The following is a 16139-nucleotide window of genomic DNA, read 5'->3' on the forward strand; positions in this document are numbered from 1 at the left end:
ATATCTCCCTGCTAGCCACCCACCAGCCTTGGACACCTCCCAGGGGAGTCTTGCTCTGCTTGGACTGAAGCCAGGACTGCATCAAGTCCTTTTTCTGAGGTTCCATGAGCAGGAGAGCTGGCCAGAACACAACTGGTCCCCATGACTAATGCCTGGTGCCCAATCCCTTCTGCTCTACCACATGGGGCAGTCAGGAGAGGGGCTGTCTATGTCTGTGCATCCCAGCTGGCAGCAGCAGGCCAGGCAGAACAGGCCATGCCTGTCTCCTGCTGCCTGGGGAGGGAGCCACTGAGGACTCACCTCTGACACTCACTGTGACTGTGGCCATGAGCACATTGCTCTCTCACCTGGTGCAGAAGACTTCTCCCTGCCAGAGAGCTCAGGTTTCTGGAGAGTAGAAGGTGAGCTAGTGTGCCTGCCCAGGCCAGAGTGCCATGGCCACCCCAGTGCCCCTCTCAATCCCGGAACACACCCCCAGGTGACCCCATGAGGCGCCTCGCTGACATGACTGTCCTCGGTCACCCTCCACGTTGCACCGCATCCTATGCAATATAAACAAAGGAGGAGTCCTATGTTCCTCATACAGAAAACACAAGACTCACTGAAGAAATCCCGTTTAATATGACAAAGCTGAAAGTGACATCTACATACATGAACCTGCTTCTTCTGGGTGTCAAGTTAACAGCAGCTAATCTGTGTTTCTTTTCAGCATAAGCCGTGCTTTCTTTAATATTCCTAAAACAGAAGGAAGCTGAAATAGTCAAAAGCCCAAACCCTGGATATGGCAGATATACACAATATCCACTGACAAATTCATTTCCAGCACATTTATAGCCAGAGAGTGCTATGAATGTTCCGTCTGATCTTCCAGCAGTCTTAAAGATCAGCAGAGTTTCAGACCTTCGGAGTGTCAGGGCCCCTGCCCAGACTCTGGGTTCCCAGGCCTGAGAGCCAGTCCTGGATCTCCACACAATGCCTCACCAGCTCATTTCTGAATAGAATGTGAAAGGTGAAGCTGAGCACTGTTGGGAGGTTCAAGCACATGATCAGGACACACCCTCAAGACTGGTGGTTGAGCTAGCACCTGGCCACAGGTACTGAACACTCCACACTCAGGGGGAAAGAGGGCACAGTACACCCACCAGGCTTGGACATGGGAGAGGCAGAGCTCTTTAGCTCTGTCACCCACAACTGGGTCTCTATCTCTAAACTGCCTGTGTCTCTCGAGAAACAGCTTTACTGTAGCACTGGCTTCTGTCACACTCTTTCCCCTGCCACTGCACGACATTCTGACAGCATCAGGAATCCTTCCACAATAAGGGGACCTAAGTGCAGAGACAGCTAAATGCAGGGTAAGGGTGAGTAGCAACAATGGTGCATTGAACAATCTCTAAACCAATAACTGAACATTGAAACAAAGCTCCTCTCTCCAACTCTTACATGTGTTACTACTAAACTACAAGATAAACCTTGTTTTCTCCATGAAAGTTTCTGGTTTTCAGTCCAAGATACCTGTGGCTATTCCTCTCTGGCTGTCCATACACCATGTCCACAAAGAACTTGGGTTCCTCTCTGGTCTCTGAATGGAAGCCCACAGAGGTAAGCATGGCTCTGAGCTTGTGATACAGATAGGCCATGGCTTCTGCTTCCTCTGATGGCTCCTCATACACAGGCTGCTTCATTTCCTCATAGGAAGACAAAATCACTGCCTTGAATAAGTTGATCAAGATGCAGACCATAAGCAGAATAAAGGACGAGAGAAGCAGGATCCCCAGAGCCCTGTTATTGCAAAATTCCGTGTTGTGAAAAGCTGAGACACAATAGGAGAATATTGTCTGAGTGGAATGCAACAAGTGACTGTAGTTCCATTCATGCTGGCCAAATACCAGGTAGCCAAAGGCCATGTACAGAAAGATATACACTGACACCACAAATGCCATGTGGCAGATGCCAGGGAGGGCTGCCCTGATGGCCCTCTGAGCAAGCCGCACATTATAGAAGACTCTGGAATACTTGAGGGTCTTTAAAAATGCCAGGAATAGCAGGAAGCCCAGAATCATCCTCATAAATTGATCTACCTGGGAAACTGCATGGAAGGGGAGAAAGGCTACAGGATTAGACAAGTAAAACTGGATCACCCCCATGGCCAAGGTATGCTTCCTGATAAAGAGCACAGCCAGCACCAGAAATAGGCTTTTGAAAACAAAGTTGACAAGATTGTACACACTCCTCACATACAGGGCCCCTTCCTGAGAAATGACATAGACCTCACCAATAATGTAGGCTAGGAGAAAGAGGAGAATGGCCACATACAAGTAGATTTCTGAGGAAGTGTCCCTGTTGAAATCAGCAAGTGAGAAGGAGTGTGCAGACAGGCTCGTGTTTACCACTCCCACCTGGGAAACCTCAAAAATGACTGAGAGACTACAGAAGAGACTGCTGTCTGCATTAAAGGTTGTTAGTTCCAAGATCACAGCCCATGTCTTCTCATCAAGCCAGTGGCTGCTCTGGAGGTCCTTGATCCTCAAAGTTGAATTAAACTGCTGCTCTTCTGGGAAAAACTGGAATGTGTACCCTCCTGATCCATAGGTATATGAGAGTCCATAGGACCTGTATGCCCAGCTCCTTTGTGTAGGCTTGTAGGTAAAGCCACTGTCAGTCTCCTCGGGGGCTTGACTAGCAACTGTATCCCAAGAAGCAGAGTAGTTTCTTGTGTCTTCTGGGTCACTGCCATATTGAGGGTGACAGTGGATTTCCCCAGCTATTCTGCTTTTGCCAAAGTGTTTTGCAGGCAGACATGTTTTCCCACCAGGTTTCGCCCTGACCTGCCTCATCCGTGGGAGCCCGAGGATTTTGGAGGAGCTGTCAGGGAGGAATGTTGGCTTCACGTCATTGTGGAACAAAGGCAGAGGCACCTTATCCAGCCAGCTGTAGATGTCGTCCAGCTTGGTCACTGTTACAAGGTCCACAGAGAACTGGTCTGAGATAAATTGATTATAGTGAAAGGTGTCCTTGTGACGCAGGATAGCGACAAGGGTGAGCAAAAGGGCAAGAAAGATGAAATGAGTGAGTATGTAACAGAGAAACAGCAATGCTCTTTTCTTGACCATCTTCTTCCTATTAAATATTCTGATTTCATCTTCTGTGAGGGGCTGGTACATTCGTGATTTCTGAAGCTGGACAATGTTCTGGTGGATGATAGCCATTCTTGATGGATTCAAATTCAGATCCTCCAGTGAGATTTCTGTGTACCGGTAGGTGCTGATCCAGGAGAGATTTTTACAGTACCTGCTGCGGTTTGTTTGAAAGCCTGTGAAGAGAATAATTTTCACCGGCTGCACCAGGAAAACTGACTGAATGAATGCAAAAAAGGAAGAAAAGAGCCATTTGAGTGACCTCTCATAGCCATAAGTTAGCCCATACAACACAATGAAGAATGAGGAGATGCTGCAAGTGGCAAACACCAAGACCCAGGCAAGGTAAACAAAACAGTGAGGAAGAACAAACCGGGTCTTTGTTTGAACATGTCCAGACCTAGCCTTTGAGGTGGGCTTCTTAGCACGAGCATCGGGGTTGGCATTAGTGTTAGTGTTGATGACTTCTTCGACGGTAACTGCTGCTTTGGTGTCCAGAACTGACGTTGCAGCCATTCTTTGCTGTTCCACCTCTCTAGTTTTCTCAGGCTCAGAAGTCTCCTTCTTATACCACATCTGCAAAATGGTTCCCCAGTTGTCACCAGAGTCTACTACTTCCGGAATCATTCGAGGAGCCACACGTTTCACAGGTACTAGGGGATTCCTCTGGGAGAAGTTGAACAGAGCAGTGATGATCACCTGTACAGGCAGAGTTATTAATGTGCTTTCCATTCCGATGATCATTGACCGGAAGTATTTATCCTGTGGTGACTCCATTCCTTCACTGGGATTTAAGTTTAAGAACATGATATTACACAGAAGAGAGGAGAGCAGCACTGACAGGCAACAGGACAGTCTTTGGAGTCGATTGAATTGTTTACTAATGACAGCAGCAAAAACTGAGAACCACATGTGACTTTTCCCCATTTTATAAGTCATGTCTATCAGAAAAAAGTCGAGTCTGCTCACAGGCTGGTCTGGCTGAGAAGCATAAAACGTCCTGTACAAAGAGGTGTCAATGGAAAGCCATTTCCGACACATGAACAGCCAGATTTTCCTGCTGAAGAGATTTTCCACTTTGATTCTACTTAAGTACCAACTGGGTGAGCTGCCCTCATTGTTGTGCCACACACGAATGTAGTGGAGGTTTCCCAAATCGTTTCTGGTTGTTAGGAGGAAGGTGTTGATGCTTCCTCGGTAGAGACTTGGAAAATGGGGGTGGCTCAAGCAATGCACATTGCTCGTACTTTGTGTTCCCAGAAGTTGGACAAAGACATTGGCTCTGGTCCCAGAGCCACAGCGGCTTCCTGTAAAAACAGTAAGCAGGTAGCATGTCTTGTCATAGGGGTCATTATCAGGGAGGATTATCACATGTTGACGAATAAATTGGTCAGTTTCATCTCGGTGCAGAGCCCAGAAAGCTAGAATTATGTACAAGATCAAAATAAAAATCACAGCAATGAGAGTTACAGGGTTTTGGGTAATTTTCTTTAAAACATCTAAGCGGAGATCCACAGGGTTGGGGAAAACAATCACCTTGGCCACAAAGTATCGTGAGTACTGCCTGAGGTTAGACAACATAGGGGGTCGTTTTGGCTGCTCAGTGTCTTTGATTTTGCAGACGCAGTGCACTCTCTGCCAACTGGTCTTCTCCCCAAGGGTGCAGCTGTGCTCATTCCACTCATTCTGGATCCCATACATGTCCAAGCACTGAGCTCTAAACACAGAAATTCTCACCAGCTTGTCATTGGGGCTCAGAACAAACTGGGGTGCCTGCAGAACCACAGCTATCACACAGTATGTTGACTGCAGCCTCTCTGCTATGACCTGTAGCAGGGATGGTGACAGGCAAACCACTCGGGCTGCCTTCACAGTACAGTTTGGGTCAAACAAGTCACTCTGGTTGGCCATGGGAGGGATGTCACGGGGCACCAAATAGGTGGCAATGAGAGCATTGTGTGTGAGATTGCCACCAGCATACACAGAGACCATGAACAGCAGTGTCACTTCTGTGATGATATGCAGCAGCACCTCCTTCTGCTCACTGCAGTCCACTTCAAACCTAAAGGCCCCCGTGGCTGTCTTGGAGGACTCACCAGCCCTGTCGAACTCTGTGCTGGGCCTCATGGTGATATTAAACACTTCGGAGCTCAGTGTTTTCCTTGCCAGGTAGACCTCTGCTACTTCCGGTGTGATTTCTACTTCTTCACCATTAGCTGTAGTTGCTGACATTCTGAATCCCACCACATCAGTTGAAATATTTTCTGGATAACCTATCCAAGGAAAAGGGTCTTCTGTAAACTCAATGAATGTTGTAGACATGTGAGCGTTTTCAGACAGACCAGGAACACTGCTGATATTCACCTTAGCATAGAGATCATTGTGGCTGTGCTCCCCCTGCACACTCACGTTGGCAGCATTCCACTCTCCAGTCTTCCTGACATACATGTTGATGCCTGGGCTCTGCAGCACCTTGGTTTCAGTCTCTGGCACAACACTAGCCAGGACTGTGTCTGCTAGAGAGTCTAGCACATAGATAGGTTCCTCAAAAGCTTTATGATGAGCAGAGAGCTTAAGGAGATTGGACAAACTTCTGAGTATGCCAGTGCACACAGTGTCTATCTGCTCAGAGTGAAACTGCTTATTTCTCTTTCGGTACTCTTGCAGGGCTTGATTTGCTTGGGAGATCCTCTCTGTGGACCGCTCCTGGGACATTTCTGTGATAGCAGACACCCTCTGTGTTAACTTAGCAAGAGCTGCAACTACTTGGGTGATCTCCTCCAAAGTGTTTAAGGGAAGCTGGAAAGTCTGATTGACCAAGTGTTCTCGAAGTTGGACCATGTCCTCTTGCATACTTGAGTTATATCTCATGCTATTCAAGATAGACGCCCCAATATAAATTAAGTAGCCTGCACCCAAGAAATCCTTCTTTTTAAGCAAATCAGAGAGTTTGGAATCTGGTCCCATGGTGAGATTGTGTAACTTCTGCAGCACAGTCTCTGGGGAGAGACGGTTAGTGGGAGGCAACACAGTGCTGGCCAAAGTCACCTGAGTAAAGGTTCCTAGAGAGTCATACACCTGAACATAGATCTTCAAGGAGTAACGATTCACCAGTAAGCCAACAGGGAGAAAGAAAGAGGAAGTGGACTGAGTCCCAAAGTATGGACTCACTCCCATGGTGTTTTCTCTTAAGGAATGTCTATCCCTTGAATCTGACAGTATTACCTTGTACTTAAGAGGTGTGTTGTAATCTTTAAAATCTCTACACATGACAACAAATTTAGTAGCAAGTGAAGTTCCTCTGCGTGGTTTAATTTTGCATTCTCCAGGTCTAGGTGCATGGTTGATGACAAAGAAGTGCTGAAAATCCCTAAACTTTCCAGCCCAAGCTGTTATATGGCCAGAAATATAATACTGATCTTCTGGAAAATCTGATAAGGCAAAGGCTTTTACAGACAAATAGTTCCTATTCCTTCCTGTTGTGGTCAACCCTTTCCAGTCAAATGGTATCTCACCACCAGCACGAGCGTGAAGGGACCATCTATACACATCACGGCTTAATGTGCAACTTGAGCAATTCAGAAACAAAGATAATCTATCTGATATACTGAAAACTGCTTCACAATTTTCAATACACAAAAGTCTGGCTTCTGGTGCTGGACCTGGTAGCACATGTACCATTTTGTCAGCAAATGCTGATCTGGTGTCTTTTTTTACTACCAATCTGAAATAGTATACACGCCCAGCTGCCAGTGTTCCTGGCTTTATTTCCTGCACTGAAAGACTTTCATTTCCCCACCTCAGAGATGTTTGTTCTGGGCCACACACTTCTTTGCTCATCATTATTATTTTGTCTCCCTGGTAGTTTTTTGGGTTTGTGGTACAGTACCAAGTATAGGTGAGTCCCTGTACAGCCATGCCCTCATCTGGATCATTGGATGTGGATCCATTCAGCACGAGTAAGTCTGTGAATTTCACTGTGATGTTCTGTGGTCCAAGGAGAACTGCCTTCAGTGGCCTTCTCTCAGCGACCACATAGAGGACATCTGACTTTACCAAAAGAGGCAACTGTGCATTTGGTTTGATGGATAGTGTATAATTAAATATATACACACCAAGCATGCTATGCAAATCATGAATTTCCAGTTTCGATGTGTAGGGAACCTTTAGAAATTCTATCTCTCTTGGTCTTCCCCATTGAGGCACATGACCAACTCTTGGCACTGCTACATAGTACCACTCTCCTAGCACTGTCTTGGTCTTTGAAGGACAGTCAAAGTTAGCCCTGCCATAGAGTGTGAAAGCCACACCCATATAGATCCTCAGGGGTCTCTGATTAGTGTCTGTATGTATCTTCACCTCCTTGATGACACATGGGGAATTCACCTGAGGCAACGCACTAGGCTGCTTGTGTTGGTCATGGTCAGAGTCCACAGCTTCAAAGATCAGCCCTCTAGAGACACAGGCAGTTTGGGTCATGGGGGTCCCCTTGGTGCTGGCTGTTTGTTTCCTCCCTGGCCTGTGCAGGGGTCTCCTGGTGGTCCGAGATAGGTGGCTTGGTGAGCGATGCAGTCTTGGCCGGCCTTTCTTGGGCTGGGTGTGCTGTGAGACAGGGACCTCAGGTGAAAGGTGAGTGTGGAGGAGGGCCGGCTCTGGGCTTGGCTCGGAGGAGGGGCAAACGCCCCTGAAGGACCTGGATTCAATCTCCTTGTCCTGGGATTGGTGGTGGCCCAAGTCCTGGGGCTTCAGGCTGGGAGGCAGAATCAGAGAGGGGTGGCCCCAGGCCAGGCCCAGGCCCAGCAGGAGCAGCACAGGGACCCACAGCATAGCTCCACTGCGGACTGGGAGCCAGGAGGAGGCGCTCAGCGACCAACGGCAGCAGGGGCGCGAGGGCAGTGTGCTCCTGCTCTGCTCCTGCTCTGCTCCTGCTCCAGCTCGAGCTCCTGGCGGTAGGGGTGCCTAGGAACGCGGGGTCCGCCGGGATCTGCAGGGGCCGCTGTGGGCGGGGTTCAGGAGGCAGCTGGACTTGTGGGCTCTCCTGTGTCTGGGACTAGAGGTCTCAGCTGGTGTCAGGAGGGCCTGTTGGGGTCATGAGTGGCTGCTGGGGTCATGCAGAGGAGTTTCTGGGCTTTCTGGGCCAGCAAGTGGGTTAAGGTGGAAGCTGCCCCAGCTTCTTGCTGAGCCTGCATGTGTTCTGCAGTCAGGGAGTGCTGATAGGATTAATCCTGCCCACTTTATTCTTTGTTGACATGGTCCCTTGGCAGGAGGCAGGTTCCACAGTGAAATCTGGCACAGATGGAAAGTATAGTGCAGTGGGATAGGGCAGTGTGTCTCTACTCACGAAATCTTGGCAGTGATCTCCTCCAATACAGTTGTCAGAGTCCTGGTGTTTTTTTCTCAGAAGTAATGTTTGTGTGTTTTATTTCCTGTATAGAGACAGTGAAATGGAGAAAGAGCAGGACAGAGAGAGAGCCCGACAGCACTGCTTTAAGGTTTTGGAAGCTTACACCCAGCCTATGTGACTAGGGAACTTGACACTATGACAGTGGGGGACTTGACACGATGACCTTGCAAATCATAGCATTTCAAAATACCAGAGATGCTGTATCTAGGCACACAAGAATTCTTTTTAGAAAGTAAATGAAATTAAATTCTCTGATAGTAACATCTGTGTGATTTATGAATGAAGCTCTTTTCAGTACTTTGTTCTTTACCACTAGGTTTTATTTGATTGTTTGTTTAATGCTGTATCTCACATTTTATTTGAAAGTGGGCTACCTACTATCTAGAGAGAGAGGTGGCAAGTAACACCTCTTCCTGAACATAGTGTATTACTTTTTCTCCCGGGCCTATAATATTGGGAACTGAATACACATAGACTAGAGTGGAAGATGGTCACGGTTCATGGTGGCCTCAGGGAATCCACTGTTTCAGCCTTCTCTAGCATTACCTGGAGTTTGAAAGGAGGATTAATTTGCCCAGTGGGTTCTCCTCAGTCTTGCCCCTTCTATCAGCTTTAGTTCCTTCCCTCCAGTGCCTCACAGGTCTCTCCTGCCCCTCTCCCACTGCAGTGCTGTCACTCAGTGCCAGTCTGCCAGGTGGCTCTGGGGCCCCTAGTCTGGAGGATCCAGCAGCAGCCTTAGGTGAGTCCTGTGTCCTGGACCCCAGGCCCTCTCAAGAATCCTGCCCCTTCCCCAGTGGTAAGGCACCTGAAAGACTTTCATTCCTGCAAGGATGGGGATACTTTTCTTTCCTGTTCTGTGTCAGCAGCTGAGGTGGGATTTCATAGGTGTCCAGAGGGTGACACCATCTGTCGTCCACTGCCCAGTGGTTTCAGCTTCTGTTCCTCAGGGAGAAAGGTGCAGGATGCATGTGGAGCAGCAGCCATCTTCTGCTCCAGGCCTGAGCCATGGGAAGGCCTCTTCAGCCTGCTGCTTTGCCCTTGTCCTGTAGCTGCCCCTGTGCTGTGGAGAGGAGGCACAGAGGGTACAGACTATAGTTTGTGCTCCCACGGGGGTTGGGCAGGGAGAGACGGCTATACCCTCTTATACTGGCCCTCTCAGTATATGGCATTTCACTAAAACTTGTAGCTGGATTCTTCTTTTCTGCTGATAAACGGTCTCTTCCATATCCACATTCTGTTTCTGAGAATCATCACCACTAGATTTCATTCTAACTAGTAGACCAATGACCTCACCTCTCTGATGGGTTCCAGAAAACCGTAATTTAATATCCATTAAACTTAAGGAAGATAAGGTCAGTAAAAAAATTATAGGAGATCTTATACACCATCACAAGCAGAGACTGATTATTCAGACATGAATAAATAAAAAATAAAACAAAGGGAAATGTCAACTTAAATGAATCCACAGACTAAATGGTCTTAACAGATATATACAGAACTTTCCATCCCCAAAAATTAATGCACATTCTCCCATGTACACCACATCATTCACAAGGATTAGCCTTATGCATGGTCACTAAGACAGCATAAAAATATGTGAATACTAAAATCATAAAATGTTTCTTCTCAGACAGCATTATTAAAATACATCTTATTTTTCAGTACTGAAAAGGAAGAGAAGGGGAGTTCAGACTTCTGAATCCCAGCTCCCATCCCTGTGTCTCCAAGGATGAAGGCCATGCCTGTGACTCCCAGGACTTAAAATTGGAATGTGAGAGGTGGACATGAGGAGAACACGAGGCCCTACATCTGCTCAGGAAACACCTAACATGCTAAAGTGTGTGGCTCTGTACCTGTCAACATGTTCAAGGCTCACTTCACTGGAGATAGTAAGCACAACAGGTCACAAGAGACCCACCAGAGCTGTGCCTGTGGGACTGAGGGCCCATTGAATATCCCACCCACACCTGGGTTTCTATCCCTCAAATGTGTCTATGCTCCTAACACACTACATTCCCTCTAAAGGAGGGTTGTGTTGCACTGGCAGTCTGAAACTCTTTCCCCTCTGACAAGGCAATGCATCCTACAGCCACCCATGACAAACACAGTGGGAAGTGCAAGAGTGAGATGCTGCCACGTGAAGGACTGTTCATGGAGAAAGATATGCATATAAGCACCCCTGAGACTCTGAACATGCCCTCAACACCGAAGGTAAGCTCCTCTCTGCCACTTTTAAAATTGTCACTGATAAAACCACATGTATACACTTTTTCCCCATTGCTGACTCTGGTTTTCAGTCCTTGGTTTCACTCCTGTGGTTGTTCCTCTCTGGTTGCCCATACACCATGTCCAAAAGGAACTTGGGTTCATCGCTGGTCTCTTATCTGAAACACACATAACAAAGTGCAGTTTCTACTTGTGATGCAGAGAGACAATATCTGCAGATGGCTATTTGTAAGTGGGTTACTTCATTACCAAGTAGAAATACAGAGTCACTGCCTGAATATTGCAGATGAAGATTGGGGGTATCCATTTTGGAAAAAGCTAGTAGGTCTATTTTAGGTATATTCCAAGGGGCCCATGACTTTACTAGTTTTTTTATTATTTTTTTATTGGGGAATTAATGTTTTACATTCACCAGTAAATACAATAGTTTGTACATGCATAACATTTCCCAGTTTTCCATATAACAATACAACCCCCACTAGGTCCTTTGTCATCCTTCTTGGATCTGTATTTTCCCCAACCACCCACCCCAGAGTCTTTGACTTTGCTGCAATAAGCCAGTTCAAGTTCAGGTTAGACTTGTGTTTTCTTTTCTGATTTTGTTCTCAACTTCTGCCTGAGAGTGAGATCATCCCATATTCATCCTTCTGTTTCTGACTTATTTCACTTAGCATGAATTTTTCAAGGCCCATCCAACATAGGCTGAAAACATCTGTAGTCACCATTTTTTATAGCTGAGTTGTATTCCATTGTATGTATGTGTATATATATATATATATATATATATATATATACCACAACTTGCTCAGCCACTCATCTCTCCTTGGACACCTGGGCTGCTTCCAGGTTTTGGCTATTACAAATTGTGCTGCCAAGAACATATGTGTACACAGATCTTTTTGAATAGATGTGTTTTGTTCCTTAGGATGTATCCCCACGAGAGGAATTGCAGGATCATAGGGTAGGCCCATATCTAGCCTTCTGAGAGTTCTGCAGACTGTTCTCCACAGAGGTTGGACCGATTGGCATTCCCACCAGCAGTGTAGGAGGGTTCCTTTGACCCCACACCCTCTCCAGCATTTGCTGCTGTTACCTTTTCTGATGTATGACATTCTCACAGGAGTGAAGTGGTATCTCATTGTTGTCTTTATTTGCATTTCTATGATAATCAGAGACATGGAGCATTTTTCATGTGTTTCACTGCCTTTTGGATCTCTTCTGTGGTGAATATCCTGTCCATGACCTCCCCCCATTTTTAGATGGGGTTATTGGTTTCCTTGTTGTTGGGATTTGCCAGTTCTTTAATTCTGGTTATTAGCCTCTTGTATGGCATGTAAAAATCTACTCCCATTCTGTGAGGGGTCTCTTGGTTTGGGTAGTAGTTTCTTTATCTGTGCAGAAGATTTTTAATTTGATGTAATCCCATAGGTTTATGCTTGCCTAGGTTTTCTTTTTAATTGGATTCGTTTCATTGAAGATGTCTTTAAAATTTATGCGGAAAAGAGTTCTGCCAGTATTTTCCTCTACAGTCTAACAGTTTGTGTTCTAAGATCCAAGTCCTTGATCCACTTGGAAATTCTTTTTGTATTTGGTGAAATATAGTGGTTCAGTTTCATTCTTCTGCATGTTTCAACACATTTTTTCCAACACCATTTGTTGAAGAGACTCTGCTTTCCCCATTTAATAGTCTGGGCACCTTTGTCAATGATTAGATGTCCATAGGTATGGGGGCTCACTTCTGGGCTCTCAATTCTATTCCACTGGTCACTGTGTCTATTCATGTTGCAGTACCAAGCAGTTTTGTTGACAATGGCTCTATAATAGAATTTGAGATATGGGAGTGTGATGCCTCCAGTTCTGTCCTTTCTTCTCAAGATTGTTTTGGCAATTCTAGGTCTTCTCAGGTTCCAGATCAATATTTGTAGCATTTGTTTCTATTCTCCTAAAAATTTTGCTTGGGATCTTGATGAGGATAGCATTAAATTTGTACATGGTTCTGGGTAGTATATTCATTTTGATGATGTTAATTCTTCCAACCCATGAACATGGAATATCTTTCCACTTTTTTGTTTCTTTTTCAATTTCCTTGAGTAGTGACTCCTAATTTTCAGTATACAAGTCTTTCACTTCTTTAGTTAGGTTTACTCCTAGATATTTTATTGTTTTGTTACTATATTTAAAGGAATTGATTTCTGGATTTCAATTTCTTCTAACTTAGTGTTTGCATAGAGGAATGCCACTGACTTTGAATGTTAATTTTGTAGCCTGACACCTTACTGTATTGGCTGATGATATCCAAAAGCCTCCTGCTGGATTCCTTAGGTTTTTCTATGTATATTATCATGTCATCTGCAAATGGGGAGAGTTTGATTTCTTCTCTTCCAATCTGTATCCCTTTAATTCCTTGCTCCTGCCTGATTGCTATGGGAAGAACTTCCAACACTATGTTGAATAGTAATGGTGATAGTGGGCAGCCCTGTCCAGTACCTGATCTGAGTGGAAATGCTTCCAGTTTTTCAACATTGAGTATGATGTTGGCTATAGGTTTGCTATATAGACTCCACTGTCTTGAGGAATTTTCCATCTGTTCCCATTTTTTGTAGTGTTTTGATCATAAAGGCTTGTTGTATTTTGTCAAAGGCTTTCTCTGCATCTATTGATATGACCATGTCTTTTTCTGTCTTGCTGTTGTTGATGTGGTGGATCACATTGATTGATTTACGTATATTAAACCAAACTTGCATGCCTGGGATAAACCCCACTTGCTCATGATGAACAATCTTTTTCATATGCAGCTGTATCCGGTTGGCTAGAATTTTGTTCAATATTTTCACATCTATGTTCATCAGAGGATATTGGTCTGTATTTTCTTTTTTGGTTGTGTCCCTGTCTGCTTTTGGTATTAAAGTGATGTTGGCTTCATAGAAGCTGGAAGGGAGTATTCCAGTGTCTTCAATATTCTGGAAGACTTTCAAAAATAGAGGTATTAGTTCTTCTTTGGAGGTTTTGTAGAATTCATTTGTAAAACCATCTGGTCCAGGGCTTTTATTTTGGGGAAGATTTTTCATAACTGTTTCAATTTCATTAGGTGTGATGGGCCTGTTCATGTTATCCACTTCCTCTTTACTTAGTTTTGGAAGTTGGTAGGTATCTAGGAAATCGTCCATTTCTTCCAGGTTCTCTAGCTTGTTGGCATATCGTTGTTCATAGAAGCCTTGCATGATATGTTGAATTTCTGTGGTGTCTGTTGTGATATCTTCTTTGTTGGTCTGCGCCACAGAGAAGAGAGAGAGGAGGTCCGGAGCGAAGTGGGAACACAAATCTTTATTTGCACTGGCACCTCAGAGTTGGGTGCGAGAGAAGCAGGCTGGGCCATGTGGAGGTAGCGAAAATGGCCGCCTCACACAGTAACCTTTCCTGTGTCTAAACACCGAAGTGACGCACCGGCAAGAGAGGTGAAGTGCTGGCAAGAGAGCGAGGTGCAGAAGAAGAAGAGCTTTTATAGGAGTAGCTTTCACGAGAATGGGAAGGGGGAGGAGTAACCATAGCACTCCAGGATAGGATAATAACTCTCATGAGAATGGGAAGGGGGAGGAGTAACCATAGCTCTTCAACTGTGGCGGGGAAATAGACAATGCCCTGAGGGCACAACATGGTGGAACAGGTGCTCTGAGAATATCCCAACTCTCGCAGGAACCAGCAGTAGCCTGAGGGGACATCATGGCAGATGTGACTTCATCTGCACAATTTCCCAGCATCTCCCCCTTTCCTTTTATCTAATGGCCAGGGCAACAGTCTGTAAAGTCTATTAACTACTCAGGGTGAGTCTATGAAAAAGCTGCAACGTGAAGGGAAGGAAGCTGCTCTAAAATTGTCTAAAGTGTCCAAAGGGTATACCAGCAAGTCCAATAGAAGTCTCAGTCCAAAATAGGTGACAGGCGGGAGAAATGGCAGGGGATGAAACACTGCTTGAGGAAGGTCAGCCTCTGGAATTCTGCTTTTCTGTAGGGAGCGAGTTAGAACCGCCAAAATGTGATAGACAAAGCAGAAGCAGGAAAGGCAGACAGGCAGTAAAAAAGTTCTGTCCTTGGAGTCTGTGAATCAGGTTCGTCAGATCGCGTCAGGTGACATCTAGGGTTTCGGGGGGGGGGGGGTGCCACTCTAGTCGTGCCATCTAGTGGGTGATGTCAGGGTGTGCAGGGGTCCAGATGGTTTTTTACGGGATTCCTGTGGAAGAAACACAAACAATCTGCTTCTCTGGTTAGCAGGGCATCTGATTTGAATTTTTTATAGAAAAAGAGGTTTGATGCCTTAGCCAACTGAGTATTGGGGGATGTATCTTTCCTATTTACTTATTATTATTATTTTTATTTTTCATGGTAATCAGCCGTTATCTGGAAGGTCCTTGGTGATTCATGGGGGAAAAGAACTTATCTTTTAACAAAGACTGTATGGCCATGCCAATAGCAACCTTGAGGGCACATGTGACTCCCCACATGTCCCCCGTTCATATATATATATATATATATATATATATATATATATATATATGCATGTTTTGATGTTTGGCAGACTTTATTTTTGGCAGGGTGGACTGTGCCTGTCTTAGGTTGGGGATCAGCCTTTCGTCTTACCCGTCATTGGAACACCTAGTCATTTTTGCCTAGTAGTACCAGGTGCCCTATCTTAGGTTGACTGGATAGTGCTAGTTTCCCCTTACCCGTCATTGTCTAGCCAGCCCTCTACATGGTGGACGTTCTGATGGAGGGGGGCAAATCCTCTGCAGCAACTCCATATTCTGCCATGTCCATCCTATGATAGTGAGCTTGTATAGGTTGCATCTTTATGGCATCAATCTGTTGCTGCAAAAAGGCCATGAGCTTGTTAAGAATTATAGGACCTACTGTGAGCAGAAGTAAAACAAGCAAGAGTCCCACAACTGAGGGTAGCCAGGTAAGGAAGGGGGAATTTATCCATTGGTATGAAGAGGTGGGATCATATCTCAAGTCTAAGGGAAGTAGTCAGTGGATGTGATGTCCAGGGGAACAGCCATTTGTCTTTGGGGGTAGTAAAGGATGTCTGTGGCATGGGTGATGTTATAAAGGGAAACATCTTTCAATTGTTGGCTGACAAAGGCAGGCCTATGGTGGCAAGACAAGATACACCAGTTAATTGTACAAGAATATGTGAATGTTGTTAATTCACATTGGTTGGAAATGGAGGAATTTCATACAGTTTAATACCTTACCATATGAACAGATGATTCTTCATATGAAGGCTTGATAGCTGTAATCACTTACTTGTGAAAAAAAATAAAACTTGTAACAAGTTAGAGGTTTACTATAATTGATACCTCGATGATTATAATTGGTTTA

At 45.3% G+C, this 16139-nt stretch overlaps 1 protein-coding gene across 1 annotated transcript; it reads right to left on the reverse strand.

The window, feature by feature from the left end:
- Positions 1-757: 757 nt before the first annotated feature.
- Positions 758-7613, reverse strand: LOC103121375 (polycystin family receptor for egg jelly-like). Its single transcript, XM_060190754.1, has one exon. The coding sequence runs from the start codon at positions 7611-7613 to the stop codon at positions 1452-1454; it is 6162 nt and encodes a 2053-aa protein (XP_060046737.1). The 3' UTR covers positions 758-1451.
- Positions 7614-16139: the final 8526 nt, after the last annotated feature.

This window comes from Erinaceus europaeus, chromosome 4 (assembly GCF_950295315.1).
Source record: "Erinaceus europaeus chromosome 4, mEriEur2.1, whole genome shotgun sequence".
NCBI lineage: Eukaryota > Metazoa > Chordata > Mammalia > Eulipotyphla > Erinaceidae > Erinaceus > Erinaceus europaeus.

Excerpts from the sequence above, each read along its gene's own strand:
- LOC103121375 (XM_060190754.1), bottom strand. The coding sequence starts at position 7,613 with ATGACCCAAACTGCCTGTGTCTCTAGAGGGCTGATCTTTGAAGCTGTG.